Raw genomic sequence first — 20,667 nt, 5'->3', positions numbered from 1 at the left:
ACTAATTGGATGATTGGCGGCGGTCTGTGTCCCATAGCATGATTGACGGCTATGTCCTTATTGGCGTTGTAAAAAGTGAAAAAAAGGTGCCGAGTCACCATCTGTCTTTTTGTTGGCTTGATTGCATGAATATTGGATGGCGTGAGCTAGTGTACAAATAGTATACCTATTATACACGAAGTAAGTATAATTTCGCAACATTTCAGCTATATCGTTATGGGACATTATCGAGTTTAGAGTTAGAACATTTACACAAAATATCCTTCGACCAGGGGACCGGTGGATTGCTGTGTATAATTATTGGGTATAAGTAGTGATTTGAGAAAAAAATGCAAGATACTTACAGATTTCAAACTTATAGTGATCAACGAAGTAGTGCCCTTCCGTAGCAGGTACACTTAGTCCAGTGCTCTTTTCACTGGACGAAACATTTTCTGATGTCTTCTTTAGAAATAGCGGTGATCTGCCTCGTTGTATTCCCCCGTCTGAATCTCCAGAACATCTCGATTTTTCTTTTTGTCAGGCTTCGAGTATTGGAAAGAGGATAACGTTGGGGGGCATCGTCCATGCGACTCAACACTTGGTGAATGAAAATGCAATTGAAAGGACAAAGATTTCAGGATATTCAATATTTCAGATGGACATTCAAGTATAAATGTGACGAGGCAACTCTTTCTTATCTTCTCATAACTACAGTTATCAGCAACTCATTTCATGTTAAAGCATGAGAGGTCGGACCGACACGAAATGATAAAAGTACGGAAAATGTATTAGACGCCGATAACAGTACATTACGGAAAGTAACAAGAAACTGGCGGTTTCTCCTGCTGACACAACGAGGCGTAATGCGTCAGTGTTGCTTCTGATTCGCCTAATTGCTAGGAAATTACGCGGATAATTTAAAGTTAAACTCCCACTTTCTTTCCATCATTAGCGAACCACAAAGGGTCACATACTGAACGCGGTGTTCCAAATGCTCACGAATCCTCACGAATTGTCCTTGAAACTGAAGATCCGCTCCCACATACGACGCAGCATTGTATCTACTTGCTCTCCGCTCTCGTTGTGCAGCAACATGCTTGGCATGTCCTTCATCCTTCATCCCCTTTTCTTTGCCGATAGGCCGGCAACGAAGCGAGACGCCGCTCTCGCTGGTCTTTAACGTTTTTCTCACTGCGTCAGAGGTGAGAGGCCGTTATTTTGGTCGTCCCAGGATCACTTGTTGCAGTAAAACGCAGCACACATAACCCGTGCTATACTTTACCAGCCACTCTTGAACCAACGCTCCGACGATCCGTACCCTGCCGCGCCGCACACAGGCCGCTCCGCAGTTCGGCACCAGTGGCGCCATCTATCGCCACTCAGCGCTACGAGTGAGGCTACGCTCAAATCGCCTGGGCGTACCACAAGGATGCTGTCGCATTGAAAATTTTCATTAAGAGACATGATCTACACACAAGTGGTAGGGGAAAAGTTAACAACGATGCTTGCCGACGCTGCAGCTGAAGCTGCTCCTGAAGAAGGCGAACCCGGATTACGAATGGGTGAACTGTTGTCATTATGACGTCATAAATATATGCTGTATGCATATAAACTCGAAATAGTTGTCCCTTCTATACGTAGGTTGGCAGAGGCAATGAATTCGTCGGCGACTGTCGTTGTGCTCCCCTCAAATTCATCATCATCACTCCCTAAGCCTGTGCTAGGAAAAACTTCTTTTATGCGTTTGCGAATGACGCGAAATTGGATTTCCGTGAATGTGTGCGTGACAAAAGCCTAGCCAAAAGGAACGCCGCCAATGATAAGCCTGGAGTACATCACACCTCAGCCGAATCGCCGCCGCTTCGTGTACTTGCAGCAGAAAATAAGCTTTACGGAACAATAATAGGAAAGAGTCCATGTTTATCTACGTGCTATTCACGTTCACCCCAGCTTTGAAACGCGTGGAAGGCCGATTTACAACAGCACCCGACCCCTGGAGCCGTTCCGCTGGGCGCGCACAATAGTGAGCAGACATCTTGTCCGTCCGAGAACATAATCTCACTATCATTTCAACATGCTCCCCCCTCTTTTGTGTCAATTCACACATTTCCGAAAAAGAAAAAAAAAAGACGATCTTTTGTGCGAGGCGGAACTCGAGCACGTGACGCTGCCATCCACCAATCGGAGAGGAGCTTTATAGCTATCACTCTTTTCGCGCCCAATGAAAACGGTCCATCGAATTTTTAGTGAGGGAGCCGGCGACAGAGGTTCATCAAAGAGCATCATTGCCTGCCCTTCTCTCCCCTTTTAACCATGTACAGCGTAGTACATATCCGCAACATATGTTTCTTTCTATGTGAAGTAGGAAGCCCCTCTCTCAGCTATGGTGGCGTGTGAATTGTGCGTTTGTTAGGCCTTATTGTGAGGCGGGGGCAGAACGGATTAGGGCGCCCTCTATGGCGTTTCCTCTTCTTTTGAAAAGCGACGAAAACGCAACGGCCGCGCTTCAATCGTGCCTTAATGCCACGCTCTGGTTACAACCGCCAGTGCTGTCCTCGACAGGCCGTTGGCTGAAGCATTTGATTAGGGGCGCCATTTACAAAGTAGTTGGGGACCCGCGTCCCCGGCTGATCAGCATTGCTGATGCGCTCGGATGAATAGGCGAGCAGCGCCATTTGCCAAGAGTGTTTGAAAAGCCGCACTCCATGCAGCTTTTCCCACGGATGGTGTTTGGATTGGATGAGTCCTGTGAAATTGTTCCCTGTTTAACCTTCTCCCCCTTTTCCCCGACGTGTCCATACCCGAGTGGTGGTTACATGCGACGTGCAGCATTTTTCGTAGTCGTCTAATCAATTTGCGCTAACGCGTCTATTTTGTGTCTCTCGCTTCTACACACTTAGAAATGATGGTAGTGGTGGTGGTGGTGGTGATAGGGCTTGCCGTTGTCGGCCTCACGTATGTGGGCAACGTCACGACTCACGCCCTGGGGGAATGTGCGTCCTGGGCCGACTTCTAAGGGAACTGTGCCGACATATGTCTGAAAGCGTCTGAGGAAAACTTAGAAATGAACTTCACCGCATAGCACGCTACTAGCCAACCATCATCTCGAATGATATCGTTATCTGTCCTGATTTGCTGAAAACGGGAGGCGTACGCCATTTTTGAGACAATTATGGACCGCATAAGTGTCACAAAAAAGGCGTACGCGCCTACCGTTTTGGACAAATCAGGGCACATAGCGATATCATTTGAGTTGATCGTTGGCTAGGAGCGTGCTATGCGGTGAAGTTCATTTTTAAGAGTGTAGGGAAAGATAGCTTCAAAATACAATAGATGAAGCTGACGAGCACGCGTGCAATTCTTATTCTGCGTTCCATTCAGAAACATGCTGTTGTGTGTCTTTTGAATACGAAGGCTTTCGAGCCCTGGCGATGAAACTCTCCACTCATCATCATTTAGATAAAGTTGTTATTGACTTCCGAGTAGCATCATAAAGAAATGTTCGTTGAAGCCAATTATAAATATAAATTTAGCTTTCACCCTAACTTCCCTTTCAGTGTACCGTCACATTAGAAACGTCCTCTTGTTGAATCGTGCTCGAACATAAATGGCTATACCGCGTAAATGCCGCAACAGAATCTTTTACTCGCGGCGTTCAGTAATTCATTCATTTGCTAGGCATTATCGTGAAGGACATACTTACGTTTTATAGCCGTAATATATCTGTCACTCTCCCTAAACATATGGCTCTGGCACATGTGGATACAGAAAGGAGCACATTCTTTCATTACGGGAGACACTCATTGCTGAGAATTTCCTTGTACCCCCTGCATGCCCTGCATGGTCCTTTCTAGAGAGACTATAGTGGACCTTTCTTTTGGAGCGCATTTGCGGCCGGAAGTTCGTTAGGCGGAGGTATACTCTTCCGGTTCTAATAAAATTGGCCATATAGATTGTGGCCGCTTCCCGTCTGTGATTGTGCGATGTGAACGTCGTGCAGGTCACAGTGCACCTGAATTGCGCTTACAGGGATACTGCGCATTAAACCAATACCGACAACAATAGAGATTTCTCATAACTATATATCTTCGTGCAAATTGTCATATATCGGGAGTAATGAATAACATTCGTTACGTTGTGGGTATTGTTGCGTGTAGACGTAAATGTGCATCCATGTATCATCAGGCATCATTAAAACCAAGTTGTTGTTTCGTCCCATTCATATGTTCGTGTGTGTGAAATTATCCCGTGTGAAGAGAGAAAGTCCAGAAAGAACAAAGCGTGCTCGGTTGCCGAAGCACAATGGCACAAAGCACACTTGATGCATGCTCTTCAGTGTCTGCTAAACATATATGACTCCGAGTCATCGTGCATGTTCCACGACGTTTCATTTGTCTTTTCTATAAATATTTCCACATTTGTATACCGCGTTCCTCATGGCAGAATAACGTTATACATCAAAATTACGTATTACCGTTAATGTAATTCGATGTAACTCAACCAAACATCACCATCAAAATAAAGTAGTAGTTGTTCGGTGTAACATCACTTTTCAACAATCACTTTTCGAAGTAAATATAATTGTATTTTAGTTACTAATTAGAATTTTGCAATTGTATCTGTGATTTAAGCACTTTGTGAGCATGTATAGTAGCAACTGCAATTCAATTACTTTTGCAAAGTGACTTTTTACAGGTCTGTTTGTAAGTAATGGCGTTCAAGATCCGAATAACAGTATATAGAGGGAGTGACTTTTTCGGGTAAATGCCTTTCTCAGATTCCGGGAGTAAAAATCGGACGAAAATTGTGCCCTCGGGTGTTTGTGTTTCTCCTCTTGTCGATTAAGCACTACACAACTGCACACGGATATATTATTACACATGACAATGCCTTCTTTGTCGCTTTCAACGTTACACAACACACAAAGATGAAGTACGCTTCATGCCATTTGTTAACCCAAAGCTGCATAAACAAGTAATACTGGCAATAGTGACATGTAATGTAGATGATATTTACAGTTATATGATGTGATACAGAAAAAAAAGGGGGATGTTTACAGTACGTACTCGCATTTATCTGCATAACAATGCGCACGAGTGATATCCAGCGCTAATCCCGGAAGGCATAGACAATGCTGACACATACGGGTGTATTTGTGGGAACGTAAGTGACCCATTCTAACATGAGTCACACGCGGCGACCTTTGTTCGTCTTCGGTGGAAATGTCACTTGAGGATTTCATAGTGAATGGAATTCGGGGAGAAATCGGGTTTAACCTGAATTTGTCGGGGGTCAGTTCGGGGGGGGGGGGGGGGGGGGGATAACCGAACGGAATCGGGTTTAACACGAAAAAGTCACTCCTTAAGTAGAAGTATAACTCACTCACGGTATAAGTGTCACTCTTCCTGTCCGTGCGGCAGCGCACGTACAAAACTGAGTAACGCGAAGTTTGGCGCATCCAATTCATCTCGCGCAACGATGTCAGGAAAAATGGGAGCGAAATAAACAAAAGCCTCGTAAATCAACCATTTCCGTGATATAACTTCCCAGAGCATCGCAAAACGGAATTCCAGTCTTCGTTAGCAGTTTCGACACCCGCTGTTTCGCATACTGAAACACGCAAGAGAGAGAGAGAAAAAAAAAAAAAAATAAGAAGAACAACACAGTCATTCCTCACTAAACTGCTGCGCGAGCTCCCTGGCGCGGTTACAAACAATAAATCATCGACAAGTGTGTGGCAGGTGGCTCAGGAAAACAATGCCTGGCATTTGGGCGCTAATATAGCGTCGGGTTGCGCGTATTGCGTCTGCGCATGGGTTTTGACCAGTCTCTTTGAATCTGGTTGCAGGTCCAGAACCGGCAGGTTTCTTGTTGCATCCGTTTCGGAAACCGAAGCGAATTCGCACAGCGTTCTCGCCCTCGCAACTGCTCAAGTTGGAACATGCTTTCGAGAAGAACCACTACGTTGTGGGCACGGAACGGAAGCAGCTGGCTCAGTCACTCAGCCTCACGGAAACACAGGTCGGTGCATACTCACCTTGTTTCGCGACGAAACTGTGTACGGTGTCACGTGGGTCGATGTCACGTGGTGAAAGGTGCGGGAGTCCTGTTGAAGAAGATGGCAGAATATGGTTGGTTTTAGTAGCCTATTCACATAATCCCAAGCAGTATAATGCACTGAATGCTCATCTAAATCATTCATATATTAAATTTCATAAAGGTGTTGTTGTTGATTATAGTTGAAGTACACCAGGACGAAAGCCACCGATATTTCGAACAGAGACTGTTCTGGGCGTATAGTTGGCATATAGTATCAGGTGCCTTATCAGTGCGGTGTTTCATTTCCCAAAGTCGCCGATGATAGAAGCACGCTTGATCTACCCATCCCCCAATGCACTCTCACACACTTTAAGAACAGTACTGTGTGCTCGGATACTGTATAAGGTTTAGCGATAACGTTTTTTCATTAATAATGTTCTGCGTCAGCATTCGTAATCTAATTTACGTTGTTGTTCTGCGTTGACGCAAGAGATGTAAAGCGATTCAAAAACTGAATTCCTGGGACACCAGTTTCAACAAAAATGAGTGCAATTTTGAATTTTCATCGCCGCGTGTTACTCATGGTAGAGCAGGGTTGCCAGAGGGCAAAAGTGCACGTAAAAAAAATGTCATACGCCGCGTAGTCAAAATGTAGCCAACTAAGCAAGTGTCTGTGCAGCCAAAACGGTAGTCAACGTTTCATTTTGACCGAATGATACACAAGAATAAAAGTGTAGAATAAAAGTACGGAATACAGATAGCCCCTGTGTCAGTCCCGGATTTAAGCAATGATTTACATCACTCTTGACAGGAACCCGATCGTTGTCACAAAATAAATGTTGTTCCTGATATGGCGCCTGCCTTCCCCTTGTTCCGTTTTGTACCTGTATTATTTATCCTTGCGTCATTGCGTCCTGCGATATGTAACAATATTAAACGTATCTCCGCGTGCGATATACAGGGTGTTTGCTCTAACGTGTCCAGAAATTTCATTTAAAGCGAGCGATAAAAGATAAACGAGCGCTACTTTTCAGCTACTCGACTAAGAAACAGGTAAAAAAAAAAGTTCCAAAAGCCGGGATTGATCACGAGCATAAAAAAAATTGTATATTGTTTTGTCAAGTCAGTGTATACCCCTTTTTTATACTTAGGAAACAGGTACTACTAGTGAAGCAGTATACCTGCTTCTTACTCATGTAGCAGAAAAGTACCACTTGCTTTTCTTTTATCGCTCGCTTTAAATATAATTTCTGGACACTTTTGAGCAAACACCCTGTATATAGGACGGCGTTGTAGAGCGTTTCATGGTGAAAGCAGGATCTTTGCTATAGTCGTATCCCATGACCCATAGCACATTCGAGATACCTGTGTATACAACAGCCAAGCAAACGACGCCAATCACCGAAACGAGCGAATTATGCTTCAGTTCGACGTATAACGAAAATTTATTCTGGCAGCAGGTTGCCAGATACATGAACTCCATGGGCAGCAACAGCTCCGTGCAGGAGTCGGTGCTGCCCTGTGCTAACACCCGACAATTTGGTTTGGATTATTATTTATTCTTTCACTGAACAGTTCTTTATGGAGAATAAGCTTTCTGCATGAAGGTCAGTGAAACCAGCACATGCTATATACTCTCATTATATCTCATTACGAACAGTGGCACGCGCGCAGCCGAACCCCCATTTTGCCCTCCAGGAGACAGGTGCTACGGGGACAGGTGTTGTCTCCGTGGGCACATCCAAGCTTAATCGGAACTATGCGGACATCCATAAGGAGGGACACAACCACCACCGGTGGAGATTTATGACCCGCGTTAAGGGCAGCCATAGGTATTCAATAGAACCTCGATTACCTTTAAAGAAGAGCACATGGTAGTTGTACACAGCTGCACCTGGTTTGGATTGGATTCGAGTTAAAACTGATATGGGTGATTGTGGCTCCACAATTGCGGAGTTTAGCTAGTACAGCTGAATTGTACTACTAAAGGGTGGTGAATGACACAAACCACCAGGGTTTTGGAGGGGGTTAATCATGATATGATGACAGCATATAAAATGAAGGAGCGAAAAAAAAAAAGGTAATGAAATGATCTAGGTCGACTAATCACGAGTCACCGTTACGTACCACTCTTGAGTACCGACACCGTGCACCTATATGCAGGTAGCTATGATTTTATTTCAGCATTAAAGGAGACGTCTCCTGCAATTTATACCTCCGGATCCACATCCGAAACGAGAAAAAAAGCAAAGTCAGAAGCGCAAAATAAGGTATTTTTTTAAACGGACGTTAACATGAACAGATCACCCGCTTCATCGCATGCTCCCCCCCCCCCCCCCCGGTCAATGTCATTATACACGCGTAACAGCTGTACAGGTTAAATGAATAGAAAACCGTGGGTTGTGGTGGTGGTAGTGACGTCTATTACGAAAAGAAATGTGGTCTGCCTGCTGACAATAGTGGCGGAAACCGTGGGGCTTCATGCTGGAAGCAGCGTTTACTGAAGAGTTCAGTAATACGATCCTTGGGGATACGATCGAGTGGGCTGTTGATCAGCTGACGGTCAGGTGCAAGAATGACTGATGTCTGATATCACTACCTTCATTCTCGTGGGCTTAGTTGTCGTCATCCACTACAATACACACAGAAAGGTAACAGTTCTTCGAGAGTTCTTCATGATGCAAAGTTTCTCTGAACGTTTCTGTTCAAGTAGAAAAGAGTGGCTAAGGCGCCCTGATGGTGTCTTGCTTTCGAAGAACGTTTTAAAGCTGAAGGATACGGAGCAGCAACTGAAAAGGTTCCTTTTTTGAACGGATATCTTTCTGTGTGACGTGAACACGATCCGATCGAAACCGCAATGCCTTACCCGCTAATTGTAAGATAACCTTTGCGATAAGGAGCGCTGGCATTGTGAGAGACCTTTCTGGCCAGGGCATGTATTATGGAAGGCATCAGGGTGACGACCTCGAGCAGATTCGAACTAGAAAGACGGTTCCGCAGATGGCGAAGGAATGAGGTTGAGTAAGCGGTTCCGCTAACAAGGAGCACCACCTGCCTTATGCGCGCGCATGCCTGAGCTGCCCATGAACATGCAGGTGATGCCCGTTAGGGTAATTGGGACGCAGCTGATTACGATGACAATCGGAGTTCTGGAATACTAACCTGGGGGAAACACCTGGAAGTCTATACGGAACTTAAGCACGTGCTTCGTTGTTACCGTTGTTCTTGTTTATGTGTACCGTGAGAGAGAACCACATTATATCGCAGACGACTATGCAGAGTGGTTCTGGTTGACTACTACGTTAAGTTTGTCGGTTGCTTCCAACGGCATGAATTCCTGGGTCGTTAAATGGAATGCAAGATAAATACGCACCCTGGTAAACAAGGCCTCGATATACACGAACGAAAAAGAGAGAATTGGGATGCAATTATAGCTTTCTATAGTCCCCTCGGTGCAATTACTCCCGACTGCAAGTCCTCTGTTGACCCTGAGAGTTCGCATTAAGCTTCAATGCTAACGGTTGTAGCACCGCACCCCTATACTCCCAAAAAGGACTAAAATAACTCATTTTTCTCTCAGAGTGCACTGGAGGCAGGATATCATGTCATATGATACCTCATTTTCAGTGGACGGTGTAAACGAGCATATACCCATACTTTTTCGAATTCCGAACTTGCACATATATGAGTGATCAGTAACATCTTGTGGTAACATTCATACAAAAAGAAAAGAAAAAGAAATGGCTGCCTTTTTGGGCATTCTGCGTTTTTGGGCCCATGTTCAGTTGCGAGGGGGGGAGTGGGGGGGAGGTAACGTTGGCGGGCCTAGGCCAGGGCGGCATATTGCTCGGGGGTGAGGGAAAAGGGAGGGAGGGGAAAGGGAGGACCGTTAAATTATTTGCTAGTAAGCAGCACGTGTTCCTATTGGCGCCGAGAAGTTTGGGAGTCGCACCCTGGTGTTAACTGAACGAACCGTGTCGTGGGGGTGTTCCCGTGCAGTATTGCACATTGCATTGCGTATCAAGGCATTGCAAGTGTAACAGGCTGTCCAGCGTTGATATTTCCTGATAGTACATGACGAAAGCGACATACGTGTTCCAAGCAAGTCGCATTTTCGTTCCAATATGACAGTTTTTACCGTAAGGAACAGAAACGAAACCGAAACTAGGATCCCCACCAAGAGGCGTGGGCACGGTGGCGTCCCTAGTGAGTGTCTCGCCGCCAATTGCCGTCCTTGTGGGTCGACGACCTTCGAAAAGTTCAGATGAGCACTGGTTTCGGTGACATTGCATCTTCTTGTACCTTCTACTACTACTTATTTCACTCTCTCCTCAACTGTTACGGACGGATCTACACGGCCGTCAACGCTGGCTAGCCCTATAAGGCTACCGTTTTAAAAAGGGGCACGGTGTACGTTTCGACCAAGATGACGAAAACCCAACAAAAAATAAAACGAGACACCCGAACGGTACGGTAAATCCCACTAACATATCATAAACGGTACGTGTTCATATACCAGTACTGACAAAGCGTAACATCTTATTCAGAGTTTCAACGCACACAACGTCACCTCCGGAATACCAGGTGCGCTGCGCGACAATCTGGAAAAGCACCGTGTACCACATACACGCAAACGCTCAGTTCTGCGTTTCGCATCGCCCAACTCGCTCACGTCTTCCCTTATTCGGGCCGTGTCGTTAAAACAGAGCACTTGCTCAGCATCGCTATCGGAGGAGGGCGCGCGGCGTGTACAAATCTCCGACATTTAAAGGAACATCACGTCAAGTCCGATAAGCGGGCCACTCGCAGAACGGCAATTACGTAGCCACGTCACGTGATCTCTTCTTGCGGGAGTCGTGACCCCCCCCCCCTCTCCTCCCCTCCTCAGTCCTTCTTGTGAGATGTCGCGAAATACCCCCTCCTTCCCCAGAAAGGGGTCCCCCCCCCTTCGAGTCCATAATGACATCGCCCAGCTTGTTGCCGCTTTCTTTCGCAAGTGGCCGTTTCTATGCTGGGAAGGGCGTTTACGTGATAGTATTTCTTTGGTCACAATAATCGAGAAGCAAAAGCAGCATTGGGACATTCCTCTATGTGAGATTAGAGATAAGGAGACGTATATACACAGGTGGGCTGCACGCACGCACTTTGTAGAAGGGCTCACGTTCATACAGAGCAAAAGTGGTTTTGGAACACGCTAGTCTGGTCCGAGCTGGTATCGGCGCATTGCACAACGCCTCGCGTTCTTTCCTTTTCAATGAAGTTTTAAATGGAGCGACACGTGAGCACCGGTAATCCGACACTCTAAAGCGCGACCCCGACGTCACGGAAGAGTCCCACAAGGTGAATGAAAGTTGCGAACGCTTACGGCGCTGTACTTGTGTTTCGTGTTCCTGGCCCTAGAACCTCCCTCAGTTCAAAGAAATGATACCATCAATTCCGCTGGTCGTTTATAGCGGCAGTGCCCCCTAGAAAGGCCTGCTGAAGTGACCAGTGTAATATGCGCACTGCCAGTGTAAGCTTTTCTGCACTGCTACGAACAGTGGAATTCGCCCTTGTCAACAACAACAATCCCCATTTTTTTCTTTCTTTCAATCAATCAATCAATCAATCAATCAACAACAACAACAACATGAATGACGATGGGGTGAGGTCACTTGTGATTCCCTGTTCCTTGTGGGTTCCCTGTTGTTCAAGATGGGAAAGGTAAACTCGCCGAACTGCCTCACGCGTGATGAAGTGGAGAACACTGAACATATATTAATGAACTCCGCCAGATACGTCGTCTACCGTAATGCGTAATCACCTGAGAGCCGCCTTGGAAAGACTGGACCAACGTCCTCTAGACTTAGCGAAGCTCCTCGGAGAATGGCCGAGGGATGTTAGACAGCGTGCGACAGCTGCTTTCTTCTTGTTTGACATTGCAGCCCCTCTAACTTTTTAGTCTTACTGATTTTTATTTTCAAGTGTTTTGGAGTAGCCGGCTCCTGTGTTTTGTACACTCTTAAAAATGAACTTCACCACGTAGCACGCTCCTAGCCAACTATCATCTCGAATGGTATAGTTATGTGCTGACAGGATTTGCTGAAAACGGGAGGTGTACACCTTTTTTGTGACACTTATGCTGTTCATAATTGTCACAAAAAAGGCGTACGCCTCTCGTTTTCAACAAATCAGAGCAGATAACGATATCATTCGAGATGATGGTTGGCTATAGGAGCGTGCTATGCGGTGAAGTTCATTTTTAAGAGTGTAGGAGCCACCATCTCCCTATTTTTCTTTCCTAATTCCAACTCCAGCAATCACTTGTCATTCTGAGAGTGTCAGAGTTTACTAAGGCGGCATTAGCACGGGCACGTTGGTGGTAAGTCATTTTCGTAGCCTCAGGAGCCGTAGACGACAAGACAAGGCATGACCACAGGGCGACAAGAACAGGACGCCACAATACTCCACAAGCGTTGTGGTGTCCCGTTCCTGTCGTTCTCATCTGTGGCTCCAGAAACCATAAAATTGAGCGTTAGAGCTCTTTGATTTTGCTCCTTGTACGACGATCCTTTCAATGTTCATGACGAACCTGCTCTCGGCTCTGTGAAAGTGAGAGATGTGCGTCAGTATACGCGACAAGGTACATGATGTTGACAAACGGGTATCACTTAGAAAGCAGCTTTGAATACGTCGATGGTTTTGAAGTTGGGAAAAATAGTATAGCAACGTTTTCTGCTTTGGAAAAGCTTCGAACATAGTTGTCTTCGGTTATCGCATTTGCCGTGTCTTATTATCGGAAAGAGGAAGCATTGCATTCGGGTATTCGTAATATCGAATATGCTATAAACCATTGGCCACTGCCCGCGGAGCTTTTTTTTTTTTTTTTTTTCAGGTGAGGCTTCATTTTTCACGTCCTGTTAATACAGCAAATGTCAACACACACGTGATGACTTTTTTCATGTGACAACACTGACTATAGCGATGAGTCAGGGCGTTATGAACACTAAGCCATATAAAGAGATAAATGATTAGATACATGTCTAGACTATAAAAAACGCTGAAGCTTGCTGCGTAAGCAATTCCTACCTCAGTCTCCTTCACCTGCATGCAACGCTAAGAGAAGGACGTAATTTATTCGAGTATATATTACCCCTGAAATAAACTAGTCATTTGTAATTTATGATCGTGCCAAAATCTGGAATAAAACAACAAAAGGGGTATTTATCCACGAACAAGTTAGTAATCCGCAGCGGTAGATGCTGCTGACTGTTGCTGCTTTTTATCTTTGTATTCGCAGGTTTCTTAATAATAATAATTGGGTGTTTACGTCGCGAGACAACTGAGCGCAGGTTTCTTATACAACCGGTTCCCGTGAGGTGATGATGTTAGGTTTTACTGGCGTATGAGAGACGACTGCTGGTTCCTGTTAGCGATGTACACACTAGAGGGTTTCATCGTACGCTATCGCCCTCGCGTACGTAAACGATAGTGTTGATGGTTCTGCGCACGCCCATAACAGAAACAGAGCTTCCGCAATGCGCACAACCACGAACGCTATCCCTTACGTACGCAAAGGCGATAGCGTACGATGTACTAAAACCCTGTACTGTAGTTTACTGTAGTCATGATTTATATGTTGTTGTTGCTGTAGTTCACTAACATCTCTTGGCGCGCGCACACACACACACACGCACGCGCTATGAGCGACGTACATATGTGAACAGATGGAGAGAGGACAGCAGGAAGGAGTCGGGGACAGGGGGTTTAGTATGCGTCCTGGGCCGACTTCAGGGGAACTGCGCTGACATTCGTCTGGAAAGTATTCGGAAAACCCAGGGAAACTTCAGACAGCACGGCCGGTGGTAGGACTCGAACCCACCTGCTCCCAGTCTTCAGCACGGCCTTGGCTACCATCAACGAGCGGGACGTCTTAACCCGCTCGGCCATGCCGCTTGTTTATTATGATTATTATAAAAATACTGCGTGTTCATATTGCAGTGCGAAAAAAAAGCAAAAAAGAAAAAACGGTGACTGCAATGCGTAGTGGTCCACGAGGTCTCTCAATTAACGCTGTGATCACTTGATCACGCTAGATACATAGCATTTCCTGAACCTGTCTCATACCCGTCTATACACACTCCAGTTGCCCATTGTTATGCGTGTATATCTATTCTTATATTTCTTACCCTGAAGCACGTTACGTCCTACAATATACGTGATCTCGTGTCTCCTCCAACAGGTCAAAGTCTGGTTCCAGAACCGACGGACCAAACACAAACGGCAGAAACAGGAAGAAGAACACTCATCCACACACGGTTCCTCGGACTGCAAGTCGCCGCCACCCCCCGCCATGTCTCCAGACATCCCCATGGACGACTCTAGCTCAGACTCAAACGGACCCGGCGGGGTCTCTGTGTCGTGACTACCACAGTCCAGGACAGCGCGGGACGGACTTCATATCGGATCAACTATGCGTGCTTCGGGACACTGTGCGGACATGTTGTTTAGTGAACCGATCTTCTTGTGAACGCATTCCTTGTGGACACTGGCACTGGAGGAAAAGGAACAGTCTGCGGCTTTGGACGTGATTAGTGCTTTCGGGGAGAAAACCGACTGGAACGTGCGTATGCCCTCAGAACTTTTGAAGGACATTGGAATTATTCAAATGAACTTATACGTCAGTGAATGAACGGCTTGTGAACATTTGAGAACTGTGATCGTTTGTACATAGGAACGCGTGCATCCAACTGATTTGCTGTGCGGACCGCGGTCACTTGTAAAGTAATATAGAGACCGCAAGAACCTGTTAAGGCGGTACAACGGACTCGTAGCGTCTTTGCCGTAATGGACAGATCGCCAACGCTTGCAGAGGCTGCTGAGAACGCGCTGAACAAAACCTGAGGGCAATTCGTTTTGTGATGCTCTACACCTCAATGAACGCCTACCAGATAAAGAAGTGTGGATATTGAAAGCCAATAATGATCAAAGCCCGATCGTCAACGCAGGACTAAACAAGCAACCAGGTCACGTGGGAAAGTCAGGCGACAAAGGGATCCTCAAAGGACAGCCGCGGACACTTGTATCAGTTGTTCGGTACGTTGCTATTTCACAACGTTAGGTGCCAATGCATGCTACCGAAACAACATTACGGGATCTTAAAAAATGTTCTTGCGAAGAAAACATACTTAATGGTAAGAAAAAAAAAGCAGTTACGAATAACAAAAAGCTGCATGCTTAGGCCACTGATCTGAATAAGTGCGAACGAGAGACAATCAATCCGTTACCCTATCAATAACCTTTAGTTATGACTGTGTCTCACGAAGTGCAGTCCATTACTCGCAACGAGACTAAGAACTTGTATCAAGAATCTGGATGCAAGTGGGTCAGGATTTGTAAACACCATCGTGGCTATAATAGCAAAACGTGAGCTGAGAAATACGAAGGAATATGCGGTCTGCATTGCCCAGACAGCTTTTGTTGATGATGTTCGTAACAAAATGTCCCCATCGATCGAACCCAATCCTCAAGCACAAAAAAATTAACGCGTTGAATCGTGAAGGGACGCGTTTGCAAAGGTGCAATCCGGTCGCAGTCAAGGCATGCCCGCTGGACATTGACAGAACCAAAAAGATATGCGCGTTATACGTTTGAAGAACACGGCGCTATCAACGGCATTTGACGCACTTGCAAGTGCAGAACAACTGCGTGCATCACTGTACATACTATAATTTATAACAGTCACGCCTTCATCAAATCATTAAAAAGATGAAACAAAAGAAAACGTTGTGTGTCATTTTGTCTCAGCTTTCTCTCTCATCGGCGAGGTGGTGTGGAACTTGGGTTCAACAGCGACACGAGAAAAATGGCAACAATGCCTGCTTCACGGTGCTCACGCATAGGAGCTTAACAACATATGTCAAAGTGAAATAGGCCATACGCTTTGAAAGCAAGCGCGGTATAAACACCTGCGCTGTAGAGTGGAAATGCCAATGTGAAATATATACACGCCTGCACAGGAAAGCAAAACATTCATGAAGGCGTTGTGCGATACAATACATGGTTTTAATATCAAAGCAGCTCGATCTAAAGTGCATTTCGTCATTGTTGCGTATACACCGTGTGCTCGTAGTGTGTTCAGAATAGATGTTTTGACAACAGAACCGTTTGGGTGTCACGGTTAAACACTGATGAGGCTGGAATTTGTACTCATGGTCAATTTTACGTTCTACGTCCTCTTCATCTTCCATCAGGTGTTGCTCGCTCTTATGCTTCAATTCTTCTCTTTATTAATTAATTAATTGCTTCGTGACAAGTACGTTACTGGCCGCACGAAGCTTAGGCGCAGTCGTAAAGTGGAGCAATACTAAATTGTGTTCCTCAAGCGTAGTTTCTTACACAATTGTTTCTCTCCTTTTTTTGACATAGAGTTTACGACTTTTAATTCTGTTACGTGGTTGACACTTAAGAAATTTAATCTAAGGCTTTGCGTTACGGTTTGCTCTAGCGCTGAATTATATAAATTCACGTAATTACCTTAACTTTAATTAGTAAAATAAGGATAATTGAATTAAATTAAAAGTCACCCAAGTAAATTCTATGCCCCAATACTTGGCGTAAATTTCTCGTCCCGAAATTTCTCGCATTCTTTTTTCTTTTTTGTACTCAGAGCATGATTTAAAGGGATTTTTATTTTGTTTGTGAGCCACGCATTTCGAACGCTCATACTGCCCATAATAACCGATTTCAGCACGAAGCGCGGATTCCCTATTCGCTCTTTTACCATGTATTCACGTGAGCGACATTCCCCCAGAAGCGAAAGATGCGAAAAACGTCATAGCTTTCTGCTGTCACGTGAGCGCGAGCACTCAACGTCGTGTCTCCACGTATACTGCTAACCGTGGGGAATATCCTGCTACACAGCCACAAGATATTCTATAGCAGACGACAGGAAAACACGCTGACGGTGTCGTCTGCTAAGTGTTGTCTGCTAAATGCGCAGCACGGCACGCCCGATATTCTGCACCATGTGAATGCTCACATAACACGGGACGGAACTTCGTCTCTAAAGCTGTGCTTTTGCTTTTTCTTCCACTAGAATATTCCGCGAGGATGTCGCTCGTGTGAGTACACGGTGAGTGGGCATCCCCTTCGAAGAAGCTCGCACGCCCGACGCGCGCATGCATCGCCCCACGTGTCGCTTAACGTCGAGCCCTGCGGCGTCACATTTCGCTCATTCTCTCAAGGTGGTGGGGCCCAGATGCATCCGGCATAAAAGAGACATCAGCCTCCGTGGGGATCCTCGTATCGGGCCGGAAATCGTACTTCACTGCCAGACCACCGTGCGTGCATGCAGTGCAGTCGTTCCAAAAGCAGGCCCTTTGTTTCGCCTTTCTCATAGGGACGGTACTTTATTAAGGGGACGCATTTACAGCCCTCTCGTAAAGAATGAGACCCCCTTCGAGCGTGTCTCAGTTGGCGCTACGAATTCCAATCCTTGGCGTGATGTCAATCAGCGGATGCCACGAGGCGGATACAGAAGCCGGAGGGAGAGGGAGAGTAATCGTCAACAGTGGAGGCAGACGGAATACTGAAGAGAAGTATGATGTGAAGCTGGGTCCTGTTTACAGTGAGTCACAAAGGAAGGAGGCATTCTTACTCATACCACAGCTTCATTTGCGGTGCATTCTCAGAGAGCTGCATGGATCGTCGTCAAGCACGTGCTCCCATAGGGAACGTATTGACTTTGTTCCCGGTGAATTATTACAAGTAGGAAGAACTCTAATTTTAGATAGCAAGCGGGATTTTCTGTTGACCTTCGTAAGGCTGTTGAACGTGAGATCTGCTTCGTTGCCATCCGAGGCCACATTAAATTAGAGTTTTATTTGATTTAGGAATATTTTTTAGGATGCTGTAGGATCATGTGGGTATATACTGTTACCGTTAGAGCGTATGGCAAAAATTGCACAGCCACTGCAACTTCACGTATGAAAAACTGATGTTTTATATATCTATGAGTCTCGATAGAGAGTAATCTGCAACATAATCGATGGTTCTCGAATTGTATAGTTAGTCGTAGACTGACAGAAAAAATATTTGCGTCTAAGGTTAGTCGATTACTGAAAAAAAAAAAAATGAAAGAAAAGAAAAGTTAAGCGATGATAACTCGTGACTTTAAGTCCGAGAAAACGACGCCCGAGACTTAACCAGCAGTTCTGTGCAGCATGCAACAAGTGCACCAGCAAAAGAAAGACGACGAAAAGAAAAAGTGAACGTCTTCTTCGTGGTCTGCCAGTTCGTTTCATTCTGGATGTATTAATACCAATGGCTCGTTAATTATAGCGACCTTAGAAGTCGGCCCAGGACTCATTCCACCAGAGCGTTAGTCGTGACGTTGCCCACCTCTGTGAGGCCGACAACGGCGCGCTCATTCACCGCATTCACCACCACCACCCCATCCGAGGGGATAATTCTTTTTTGGAATTGTTGTCGCTTTCTTTTTACACTCAAGCGTACCGGATAAATTTACATGTGATGAAACTCAACGGGTGACGGGAATCAACGACGGATTCAACTGGGGATTCAACGGGAAGAGGCAAATGTTGCTAGTAGCAGAAAAAACATGATTTATCTTTACATACGGACTTACCCAAACAAATTTATCAATGAACCGTATTACTGCTTACACTTTTGACACAGGTGAAGCCAGTCAAGGGCGCACGGTCACCCTTACCCCCCCCCCCCCCCTCTCTCTCTCTCTTTTCCCCGTGAGCAGCTCGGGGAATAACTTCGACCACGACAAAGCTACAGGGGAATGTAACTTGTGAGGTAGAACAATGGAATGCGTGAAGCTCATATTCGGAGGTTGCCGGACACGGTTTCAGGTCGAATGTTTCGCACAGAACGTGTAGCGTGAGGTTGCAACCGCGGAGCTATTTTGCTTTGAAACTTGTTGTTGATGAATAAAAAAAAAAAGAAGAAGAAGAAAGACACACAGAAAGAAGACATTACGCTCCCATACAACGCATGTAAAGGCGGTAGCGAGTCCACTGAACACGATACCAGCTCTATACGCTATACTGCGTATCGCCTTTATATTATTAGTAGATTATATATCACTTGCGGATTGCTAGATATTCACGTATATATTTGCAACACTTATTAAGGAAGGCCCCATGATGATGCTCTCGCATATCTCCATCGGATAGTGTAATATCTCTTCTCCATGACAACCATGGATCCAGTATACGGGTGCCATCCCACAGTGCTCCTGCACTCTTCAGGCTCCCTGCCACGGTTGTGGTCCTTCTACCCTTGACAGTCCGTGTCGATTACTTGAATGGCTAATCCCTGGACGAAAGGCAGGGCTGTTCCTGTTCATGTCAGGCATGTGGTTGGCTCCGCAGTTCTCCTTCATCAGCTGCCTATGCTTGCTCCACACCTTGCACACAAACGTGTCCATTGAGAACGAGAAAACAGGCCTCAGTTGCAGTCGTACCATGTTTTGTCTCGGTTCACGTGAACCGTTCATCATGCACTCCACGACAGTTACCGCTAACTTACAGCGCGCAGAACTATGAACTGTGCACGTACTATGATGGATACAAAATACAGAGGCCGCACGGCTGTGTTTACAGATGGTTCGTCTATGTCGGAAGGCTCCTCCGCTGCCTAGATGTCATACTGGACGAGTCCATGTCATATGGATTCCGTGTGTCACATCGTACTTCGTCGACCACTGCGAAGCTGCATGCCATATTGCTATTTCTATAAAGTCCGCGTTGAACTACCCTCCCCGCTCCTGGGTGATAAACATTGACTCAAAATCAGCCCTGCAATGTGTAGGAAGCATGGGCATCGGCGACTCTTTGGCCCCGGTGGTAGTCAGTATCCTGACGGTGCTCGAGGCTCTTGGGAAACAGGGACACCGGTTGACGCTACTGTGCTGGGTCCCCGGCCACAGTGGCATTCAGGGCAACGAGGAGGCAGATTTGGCGGCGGCTGCGGCTCACCGTATCTGCAGAGCCTTTTCTTTTCCTTTTCTTCTTTTTTTGGAATAGCAAGCCGACTTCTGTCTGGCTGACCTTTCCTTCCCCCCCTTTTTTCTATATAAGCATATTCCCCTCTCCAACGGAGATAGACGCTTCTACTTGTCTGCGTTGGTGTCACCCTTGGCCCGCAATGACATCACTCAATGGTCACTCGTCCATGCAGTGCCAGTCACTATCATTTAAGATGCCAGGTGGCTTAATAGACCTCTACCTGTTTGTAAACAAATGACGTCATGATGTTCGACAGCGCCACGAGTTTGGTAGAGTTGAACTACGTTCAATGCTAGTGGCGAACAAGGTCGCGCCCGAAAGCCACGGTCTTCAGGGGATTACGATGGTCTCTGAAAAGGACGCGACCTTCGGTCCCAGCTTTCCCCTTCCGATCTGTTTTGGTTTCGGTTTGTCTACCAACGTCATGATGACGTTTCTCGGGTAAAGGTTTATTCCCTCGCAGCTTTACGTCACTTCTGCGGCGTTTACGACTCCGCGTCGCCTTCACCCCCTGCGTTACGGGTTAAGCTGGGTTACAGTAACACGGCGCTGTGCCCAGCTTGCCACATCCCAGCTACGGTCCCCCATACCATCGAGGACTGTGACCGGTGCACGTGTGAACGCC

The 20,667-nt window shown here is 46.1% G+C and overlaps 1 protein-coding gene and 1 long non-coding RNA gene across 5 annotated transcripts in view; one reads left to right on the top strand and one right to left on the bottom strand.

The window, feature by feature from the left end:
• The window catches only part of LOC135368397 (homeobox protein EMX2-like), a 34,590-nt gene extending 18,812 nt beyond the window's left edge, over positions 1–15,778 (top strand). Inside the window, exons 2-3 of the mRNA XM_064601619.1 lie at positions 5,831–6,003; positions 14,243–15,778. Of these exons, the coding sequence (XP_064457689.1) occupies positions 5,831–6,003; positions 14,243–14,425 (356 nt within the window). The 3' untranslated portion in view covers positions 14,426–15,778. The remainder of the gene's footprint in view (positions 1–5,830; positions 6,004–14,242) is intronic.
• The window catches only part of LOC135368400 (uncharacterized), a 214,934-nt gene that overhangs the window by 75,713 nt on the left and 118,554 nt on the right, over positions 1–20,667 (bottom strand). For all 4 annotated transcript variants that reach the window (XR_010414769.1, XR_010414767.1, XR_010414766.1 and 1 more), the window contains one exon: positions 6,020–6,088. This is a non-coding gene — a long non-coding RNA (uncharacterized LOC135368400). The remainder of the gene's footprint in view (positions 1–6,019; positions 6,089–20,667) is intronic.

The sequence above is a fragment of the Ornithodoros turicata genome, chromosome 9, assembly GCF_037126465.1.
Source record: "Ornithodoros turicata isolate Travis chromosome 9, ASM3712646v1, whole genome shotgun sequence".
Classification (NCBI taxonomy): domain Eukaryota; kingdom Metazoa; phylum Arthropoda; class Arachnida; order Ixodida; family Argasidae; genus Ornithodoros; species Ornithodoros turicata.
This window is presented reverse-complemented; position numbering and strand designations above follow the sequence as displayed.